Source organism: Triticum urartu, chromosome 2 (genome assembly GCF_003073215.2).
Source record: "Triticum urartu cultivar G1812 chromosome 2, Tu2.1, whole genome shotgun sequence".
Lineage (NCBI taxonomy): Eukaryota > Viridiplantae > Streptophyta > Magnoliopsida > Poales > Poaceae > Triticum > Triticum urartu.
The window spans coordinates 2,912,582-2,922,819 of NC_053023.1; the positions used below are offsets into that span (position 1 = coordinate 2,912,582).

Sequence of the window (10,238 nt, forward strand, 5' to 3'; positions counted from 1 at the left end):
CAACTGCAAACGGCCTTGCCACCTGGCTGCTATTTGCCGGGTGCCTTCCACAGGGCTCTCGGCATACTGTGCATAAGCCGAGTTCCTTTATGTTTGCCGAGTATGCACCGGGCGGGGCTTGGTAGAGCTTCCCATGTGCCGTATCCTACTGTTTGCCAAGAGCTACACTCGGCTTACTTGCCTTTTACCGCAATCCCATGTTCTAGTACTCGGCAAAGAGCAAAGAACTCGGTAACAACGAATTTTCCAGTAGTGCTACTATGTTGTGTTTCTTCACTAATTTCAAACTGTATGTAGTCTTGTTTATATTAAAATCTCCAAAACATGTTATATTTATGAACAGAGGGAGTACAATCCAACGAACATAGGGAGCACGTACGCACCAAATCTATATGAGTGACTATAACACAGGAAGGAGGGAACTAATACACAGCCAATTTATGGGTTCGATCTTATTCGTACTACGTCCTGCATGGTGCAGGCGTTCAGGCTACTTTGGGATCCGCCGCGTCACGCGCGCCGGTAGCGGCCTCTTCATCACCTTGAAGAATCCATCCAGCTCCGTGAGGTCGACGCCTCCCCCGGCCGGCGGCGCCCACTCGAACTCACGTACGAGCGCGGCGACGAAGCTTTTGACATGCATGGTGGCGAGCCCTCCTCCCGGGCACGCCCTCCGCCCAGCGCCGAACGGCATCATCTTGATCTCCTTGGGCCCCGGCACCAAGCCCACGCCCTCCCCCTCGCCCCCAGCGAGGAAGCGCTCCGGATGGAACGCGTCGGGTTCCGTCCACGCATTCTTGTCCCTGCCGATCTCTCCCAGGTTGAAGTGCGCCCGCATACCCTCGGTAGGCACGGCGGCGATGGCGCATCCCAGGATTCCGGCGACTGCCTGATCAGGCACGTCGCGCAGCAACACCGGAATCGGCGGGTGGAGCCGAAGGCTCTCGAGCACGACGGCGCGCATGTACTTCATCTGCCGGACGCGTGCCTCGGATAGTGCGCCCTCCACGGCGTCGACCTCGCGTCGAATGCTGTTCTGGACCTCCGGCTGGAGCACGAGGTGGGCGAGGGTCCACTCCATGCTGGACACCACGGTCCCTGGCCCAGCACCGAGGAACTCCGAGAGAAGGCTCACCAGCTCGTCATCTGTGAGAAGGCGCAGGGCCTTGCCGTCGGCTGTGTCGTCGTCGACGGGGACGCGGGCGTCGAGGAGGTGGTCTAGATATGCCGGCAGGCCACCGCTGAGCTTGAGATGACGGTTAGCGTTTCGTCTTGCGTTGACCAGAGGGAGGAAAAGCTCAGCCTGCTTGCCTCGGAAGGCGAGGAACCGGCGCCACCGCCTCCAGTGCAGCAGCTTCGCCGTCTTGGAGCTCGCAAAATCCTTGCTGCCATCAACGGCCAGCACAAAGGCCTGGAGCAAGTCACGCATGGCGCGTACGTGACCCTCGTCCATGCCGCTACCGAAGCACATGCGAGCCACCAGCGGAAACACGGCGGCGTTGAGGATGTCGCGGACGACAATCTCGCCGCCGCACCGGACTCGGAGGTCAGCAATGAGGGCATCCATGGCCTCGAGGCGCAGCGGGTCCGTGTGTCCAAGACGTGACGGGTGGAGGACCGCGGCGTTGAGGGTGCACCGGAGAGCGCGCCAACGCGGGCCGTAGGGCACGGACGTGAGGTTGTCGCTGTGACTGCGGCGACGCCCGCTGACGAGGGCCACGGGGAATAGGTTCAACGGTCGGTTGCAGAAGGCATCAGCGTGGTCCATGAGCGCTCGGCGGGCGACGGCACGGTCGCTGATCTCGATGATCGGCTGTTGACCGTTATGGACGGCCCAAGCCCAAGCACGACGCCGGAAGACGGCAACTGCGCTGATGCACAACACAAGAGAAAGGAGCAACACAGCTAGCATGAATTCCATGGCATGTATGTATCTCTATGTGCCTGCCTACACCTACCCTTGGATATTGGCTGAGATGTTGCTGGGTTTATATAGACAGATAGGTAGATGTTGCCCACAGCAGCTGCAATGGTGGCATGCGTGTGTTTAATTAATGGGTCTGTCTATGTCATATCTAGATGTGAGGTATTATCTCACATCTAACTCTCTCTCACATCTAACTCTTTCATCCTTGATTTTTTTTAAAGTCTCCCATGAATTTTTTTTGTCCCTAAGAATGAGGAAGTTAGATGTGAGATAATATTTCACATCTAGATTTAAAATAGCAAACCCGTTAATTATGATCCAAATTCTTGTTTCGCCACGCGCGCCAGGTCATCTGCTAGGTGGGTCGTGCGCAACCCCTCATCCCCAACCTTATCCATATCTTCTTTATCCCCACGAATCCCCTCGTCCACTCATCCTCTTTCGACAGCTCTTGTCTTCCTCGTTTGCATGAAACACCACGCTGCCATGGAATTGCCTCTTTTGAGCACCACGCCCTCCTCTCCTCCAGGTGCAGGACGTCCGGGCCGGTACTGCGTCATATGGCTGCTTGTCTCTATCACACACGTGAAGTACATTCTTAATTGTGCGCAGTAACCCGTTATGTGATGGCACCGTCGTGTGCGGCATCGAAGGGACGAACGAGGTCGAGCAGTCTGCCTCGGCATATGGAGCCGAGGATACGGACAAGGAGACCAAGCAATCTGTGTCATCTTCATTGTCGTCCTCTCGGGGCGCTGTGCTGGGGAGACGGACAAGAAGGCCGAAGTGTGGCACATTGTCGTGTTTTATTTGATGGGGAACTATCTTTCCAGAATATTTTCTAGTGGTTTTTCTTATGGTAATCATCTTTGTATGCCTGCATATTTTGCTTAGCTATTAACGATTCGATGTTAAATTCTACTGGGTCTCAAATGAGTAAATTGTCAGCGCAACACCTACCAGTTAGTTGCACTAAGCTAATTTCATGCAACGGTGTTACACACATCAGAAAATGCAAATCAAAATAGGTGCATACATTAATACAAAATAGGAAAGAGAAAAGGGCGTCTCCCACCGGGCACCACTGAGTTAACACTCAGGCATGGCGCGCCACAACCGCTAGTGACATGCAACACTCACACTGCAACTAGCAAGGACGGCCATGGCCAGAAGCTTCAACCTATTAGTGCCGGTGCTGCTCACCTTTACCTGCTTCTTCAGCTTGTTGTGCTTCTACTCCGTGATCTCTTCTTCTTCCCAGCCTTCCTCCGTTGGCTTCCTCCAATGCCTCTCGGACAACAAGGTCCCGGCGTTCACGCAGAGCTCCCATTTCTTCATGCCGCTGCTCAACGCCTCCATCAGGAACCCAAAAGCTCTTGGTGAATACCACCGTGAGGCCGCTCCACATTGTCATGCCGACCAACACCCCACACGTGCAGGCTGCCGTGCGCTGCGGCAGCCGAAACAATATGTCCATTCGCGTGCGCAGCGGCAGGCACGACTACGAGGGCCTGTCGTACCGGTCCGTGAACGCCAGCGACTTCGCCATGCTCGACCTCTCAAAGCTCCGCAACGTGTGGGTCGACACGCATGCGAAGACTGCATGGGTGGAGTCCGGCGCGACGCTCGGCGAGCTCTACTACAAGATTGGGAATGCCAGCAACGTGCTGGGGTTCCCGGCCGGCGTGTGCCCGACCGTTGGCATAGGAGGCCATTTCAGCAGCGGCGGCTTCGGCATGATGATGCGCAAGTACGGGTTGTCCATCGACAACATCATCGATGCCGAACTGGTGGATGCCAAGGGCAGGCTCCTAAACAAAACAACCATGGGAGAGGACGTCTCCTGGGCCATCCGAGGCAGTGGCGGCGGGAGCTTCGGCGTCGTTGTGAAGTGGCAGGTGACCCTCGTGCCAGTCCCACCGACCGTAACGGTGTTCAACGTCTCTGTGCCCGTCGGTCAGGGCGCGGTGGATGTGGTCACCAAGTGGCAGCAGGTCGCGCCCACCCTACCGAATGACATGGTCATCAGGGTGCTCATAAAGAACAAGAGAGCAGACTTCCAGGGCTTGTTCCTCAGCAGGTGTGAAGCGCTCCTACCGGAGTACCGGTGATGAACGACAACTTCCCAGAGCTGAGGTTCAACCGCTCCGACTGCCGGGAGATGACCTGGCTTCAGTCTGCACCCTACATCTACCTCGGCAACGGCTCGTCCGTGGAGGACCTACTGAAGCGGAACACCTCCACGTTCTTCTCCAGCCACGGCTTCAAGGCGACGACCGACTACGTCCGGGAGGGGAAGCCCATTCCCCGGGATGTGTGGGCCGGTATCTTCCACAAGCTTGCACAGCCTGAGGCACATGACGCACGCGCAATCCTAGACCCCTACGGTGGGTTTATGAGCGATGTGCCGGAGTCGGCGACGCCGTTCCCGCACCGCGCCGGTGTGCTGTACAGCATCCAGTTCTACAACTACTGGTCGGTTGCTTCCCAAAATGGGAGCATGCAGACCAACTGGATCAAGGACGTGTACGCGTTCATGGCGCCGTACGTGAGCTCCAACCCAAGGGAGGCCTACTTCAACTGCAGGGACCTGGATCTCGGCACCAACTGGGGGCCGAAATATTTCATGGGTAACTACCAGAAGCTCACCAAGGCCAAGGGTGAGATCGACCCCCTTGACTAGATCCACAACGAGCAAAGCATCCCGCTACAAGTCAATATCACCAAAATTCGTGCATCACCTGATGATGATGCAGAGGCTGGTGGCTCCTCCTCGTTTTGAATCAGCAAAATGATAACGCGCCCATGCCCGGTTAAAGCATCAGGTGACCAATTTAGTGTGCACAGGCCATTTTCTTTTGCTTGTATGTATTTAAATGTATATGTATCTCCATAAATAAATTACACAACTTTAGTATACGTGTGGATGTCTAATCAGTGCACAAAACTGCTACTCCCTCCATTCCATATTACTTGTCGCTGATTTAGTATATAGTATGCTTATGTGGACTCACAGAGATACATAAGCGCCCACCAAAACCAAAGGGTTTGAGCTGGTCGTGCTGCTGGCTCCAGCGACTCCCGCACATGTACTAGTCTTTTCTTTCTTTTGTTGCCAATCGAATCGAATCCAGTCTTTTTTTTTTCTCGAATACGCACAAGCATGTGTATCATTCATTAAAGGAGGAAGGGGAAAGACTCCCTAAAGTCATATTTACATGTAATATTTACATGCCGGATTTTCTGACACCACCGACTCAAGGCTCACTACACCCTATGTCTCGTCCTCCCACCGTGCTACCTCTACTTCACCTTGTACTCCATCGGTGCCATCCTTGAGCAGCCCTGCCTTCTCCCATAACGTGGCCTCCTCCATAATTCTCTGCCGCACTCTCGAGAGGGAAGGCGTTGCTCCGTTGAACACAATGTCATTCCTATGTTTCAAACTCAACCACATTACCAATAGGCACTTGGCTCTCATTGCTTTCCTGTTGTGCCCAGCCGAATCCTGTCGGAGACACCAAGTACTTAGCTCCTCACCAATCAGTGGCTCAAGGCCAGGTCTACCGGTGATCAACCCCAACCAATGCCAGATTTGTCTTGCGAACACACAACCAAGTAGGAGGTGATGGATGGTTTCTTCCTCTTGGCTGCATAGCGGGCAGGCGTCTTGGTGAGGTAACCCACGCCTAGCCAACCGATCCGAGGTCCAGCACCTGTTCTTTAAGGCTAGCCACGTGAAGAAGCGACAGTGAAGCGGTGCCCGAGAGCCCCATGTAAACTCTGCCTCCAGTGACACTAGAAGACCCAAGAACCTCGCAGCATAAGCCGAACGCGCCGAGAATTGCCCGTTGCTCTCCCAACTCCACGCACAGTGTCTTCAACTTCCTTGTTGAGCTGCACCTCGTCTAGTTTAGACCACAGCCGCAAGAACTGAAGCAGCGCATCCACCGAGAGCTTCGGGCCAATGCTCGCCACCCAGTTGTTGTTGTCGAGGGCCTCCGAGACCCTCATCGACCTTCTAACCCTCTGTGGAATCCTGTCGTATCACTAGTAGAAGAAGGGTCAAACGTGAAGCACATTAGTGCCGGTTTGTATTTGAGCCGGCACTAATGTATACATTAGTGCCGGTTCCAACGGCTAGCCGGGCCGCTCTCATTAGTACCGGTTCGTGGCGAACCTTTAGCACCGGTTCGTGCCACGAGCCGGTACTAATGAGAGTGGTGGCAGGATGTTGTCAGACTGGGGCCCCTCCAGCCCCTTTAGTACCGGTTCTTGGCACGAACCGGTACTAAAGGTCGTCCTACATAAACCCTTCGTCCACCCGAGCTCGTTCTGTTCTTCCCCTTTCCCCTCTCCTCTCTGTTCTTCCCCTCTTCCTCTCGAGCTCATCACACATTTTGCCCAAAATTTGTCAAGATTTGAAGGCCCCCATCCATTCAAATGATCACAAAGGTTAGCAACTTTGTCCTTTCATCTCTCATTGCTAGATTAGCTCTTGCAATGCTTTATATAGTGATTAATTTGTGAGTTTAGTAATTTGGGAGGAAATATATATATATATATGTGCTAGTATTTGATTTATATGCAATTTGAGGTCAAAAATAACACTTAGTTTGCATATGTAGGTGTGGTTTACTTAGTGCCTTCTAAATCTCCGTCGTAACCACCGTCGATCGCCCGCACCGTCCCGTTGCCGGCACCACCTTGTGGTGAGCCTCTTGTTCATGAAATTTTATATAAAAATTGATGTTTGTGTGATTTGGATATATAGTTACTCGTATAATTATCTTACCCGTACGTTGTTTGTTATACATATAGTGCCATGGTTTTGATATCCGTCCCCGTCGGCCCTCGTCCTTGTTATGATTCGGATGTGGTATATATATTCTCTTTTAAAACTAGTTGCATTTCGTGTTTATGACAAATTATGACCATCAAGTTGACATAGATATTTTTTCTAGGAGGTATGTGAACCGGAAATTCCAACCGACCCTATTGTCGAGAGGTTAAATTTAGTTGAAAGAGAAAACGAGTACTTGAAAGAAAAATTGAAAAGAATTGAGGGGGAGAAGATGGAATTGGAGTTGCATGTTGCCGATGTCGTCGATGATCACAAGATTAAGATGGAGAAAATGCGCTTGAAGATTAGAAAGATTAGAAAATATGCCATCGATAGTGAGGCTTGGTATCATTATGCTGTTAGATCAATTGTTACCTTAGTTGCAATCTTGATCGCATTTGTTGTTGCATTTAAATGCTTTAGCTAGAGAGTTATTTGTTTGTTGCATTTAAGTGTTGTATGAACTTTATGTATGAACTTGTATTAATTTGGTCTATTCGATGTTGTGTAATGAAGATGAGCCGGCAATGGATGTACGATGACTGATGCTCTCCCGAGTTCGTTGAGGGCGTGCATACTTTTCTGCTTGCGGCTGAGGCAAACAAGCGGGCGGATGGTTTTATGCCTTGTCCATGTGTTGGCTGTAAGAATGGTCACAGTTACTCTTCGTCAAGAACCATTCACGTCCACCTGTTTAAGTCCGGTTTCATGCCCCACTATAATGTTTGGCGGAGAAAGAGGGGTTATGATGGAAGACAATGAAGAAGAAGAGGACGACGACAGCTATCCTGGCCATGGGTTTCCTGAATACGATGATACAACAATGGGGGATGAAGATGAGCCGGTAATGCGGGAAGAGGCTGAGCCGGCAATGCGGGAAGAAGCTGAAGAAGAGGCATCAGATGAGCCCGTTGATGATCTAGGTCGGGCCATTGCCGATGCAAAGAGAAACTGCGCAAGTGATTTGGAGAAGAAGAAGTTGCAGCGCATGTTAGAGGATCACAAAAAATTGTTGTACCCGAATTGCGTAGGCGACAAGAAAAAGTTGGGCACCACACTGGAATTGCTGCAATGGAAGGCAGAGAATGGTGTATCTGACAAGGGATTTGGAAAGTTGCTGGTAATGATAAAGGATATGCTTCCAAAGGACAACGAATTGCCCGAGAGTACGTACGAAGCAAAGAAGGCTGTCTGCCCTCTAGGGTTAGAGGTGCAGAAGATACATGCATGCCCTAATGATTGCATCCTCTACCGCGGTGAGTACGAGTATTTGAACGCTTGCCCGGTATGCGGTGCATTGCGCTATAAGATCAGCCGCGATGACCCTGGTGATGTCGAGGGCGAGCGCCCCAGGAAGAAGATTCCTGCCAAGGTGATGTGGTATGCTCCTATAATACCATGGTTGAAACGTTTGTTCCAAAACAAAGAGCATGCCAAGGCGATGCGATGGCACAGAGAAGACCGTAAGAAAGACGGAAAGTTGAGAGTACCCGCTGACGGGTCGCAGTGGAGAAAAATTGAAAGAAAGTACGGGAAGGAGTTTGCAGATGACGCAAGGAGCGTATGGTTTGGTCTAAGCGCAGATGGCATTAATCCTTTTGGGGAGCAGAGCAGCAACCATAGCACCTGGCCTGTGACTCTATATTTGTATAACCTTCCTCCTTGGTTGTGCATGAAGCGGAAGTTCATTATGATGCCAGTGCTCATCCAAGGCCCTAAGAAACCCGGCAACGACATTGATGTGTACCTAAGGCCATTAGTTGAAGAACTCTTACAACTGTGGAATGGAACAGGTGTACGTGCGTGGGATGAGCACATGGGGGAAGAATTTGACCTAAAGGCGTTGCTGTTCGTGACCATCAATGATTGGCCTGCTCTCAGTAACCTTTCAGGACAGACAAACAAGGGATACCGCGCATGCACGCACTGTTTGGACGATACCGACAGTATATATTTGGCTAATAAGAATGTGTACCTGGGACATCGTCAATTTCTTCCGAGCAGGCATCCCGTAAGAAAGAAAGGCAAGCATTTCAAAGGTGAGGCGGATCACCGGACGAAGCCTCGCCACCGTACTGGTACTGGTGTACATGATATGGTCAAGGATTTGAAGGTGGTCTTTGGAAAGGGTCCTGGTGGACAACCTGTTCCGAATGATGCTGACGGACGTGCACCCATGTGGAAGAAGAAATCTATATTTTGGGACCTGCCCTATTGGAAAGACCTAGAGGTCCGCTCCGCAATCGACGTGATGCACGTGACGAAGAATCTTTGTGTGACCCTGCTTGGCTTCTTGGTCATGTATGGGAAGACAAAAGATACACCTGAGGCACGGGAGGACCAGCAATGTATGCACGGAAAAGACGGCATACATCAGGGTCATGCAAGCTACGCTCTTACCAAAGAACAGAAGGAAATCTTCTTTGAATGCCTGCTCAGTATTAAGGTACCGTCTGGCTTCTCGTCGAATATAAAGGGAATAATAAACATGGCAGAGAAAAAGTTCCAGAACCTAAAGTCTCATGACTGCCACGTGATTATGACGCAACTGCTTCCGGTTGCATTGAGGGGGCTTCTACCGGAAAACATTCGATTAGCCATTGTGAAGCTATGTGCATTTCTCAATGCAATCTCTCAGAAGGTAATCGATCCAGAAATCATACCAAGGTTACAGAATGATTTGGTGCAATGTCTTGTCAGTTTCGAGTTGGTGTTCCCACCATCCTTCTTCAACATCATGACGCACGTCCTAGTTCATCTATGGGAAGAGATTAACGTTTTGGGTCCTGTATTTCTACACAATATGTTCCCCTTTGAGAGGTTCATGGGAGTCTTAAAGAAATATGTTCATAACCGTGCTAGGCCAGAAGGAAGCATCTCCAAGGGCCGTCAAAATGAGGAGGTCATTGAGTTTTGTATTGACTTTATTCCTGACCTTAAGCCGATTGGTGTTCCTGAATCGCGGCATAAGGGAAGACTGGATGGAAAAGGCATGCTAGGAGGGGAACAAATAATATGTATGGACGGACATTCTCTCACTGAAGCACACTACACAGTTCTACAGAATTCCGCCTTGGTGGCTCCGTATATGGATGAACACAAGAATTTGCTACGCTCCAAACACCCGGAGCGGTCTGATGACTGGATTACACGTGAACAAACCAGGAGGTTCGCCAGCTGGTTGCAGACACGTACCATGCATGACACCTCTATTGAAGATGACCTGTACTTGTTGTCCCAGTTACCATCTTCGAATATAATGACTTTCAAAGGGTACGAGATAAATGGTAATACATTTTACACGATCGCCCAAGATAAGAAGAGCACCAACCAAAACAGTGGTGTCCGCTTTGATGCAGAAACCAAGACGGGAAAGGAAACATATTATGGTTATATACATGACATATGGGAACTTGACTATCGACGTGGTTTGAAGGTCCCTTTGTTTCGGTGCAAATGGGTCAATAT

At 50.9% G+C, this 10,238-nt stretch overlaps 1 protein-coding gene and 1 pseudogene across 1 annotated transcript; one reads left to right on the top strand and one right to left on the bottom strand.

Annotated features, from left to right (window-relative positions):
- Window positions 1-349: 349 nt before the first annotated feature.
- Window positions 350-1,993, bottom strand: LOC125534955 (cytochrome P450 89A2-like). The gene has a single exon (XM_048698014.1). It carries the CDS (start codon window positions 1,919-1,921, stop codon window positions 491-493), a length of 1,431 nt encoding a protein of 476 aa, XP_048553971.1. The 5' UTR covers window positions 1,922-1,993; the 3' UTR covers window positions 350-490.
- Window positions 1,994-3,021: 1,028 nt separating this feature from the next.
- LOC125534953 lies at window positions 3,022-4,814 on the top strand (annotated as a pseudogene).
- The last annotated feature ends 5,424 nt before the right edge of the window (window positions 4,815-10,238 follow it).

What these genes read in the sequence shown, in the direction of transcription:
- LOC125534955 (XM_048698014.1), bottom strand. Translation starts at nt 1,921, where the DNA reads ATGGAATTCATGCTAGCTGTGTTGCTCCTTTCTCTTGTGTTGTGCATC.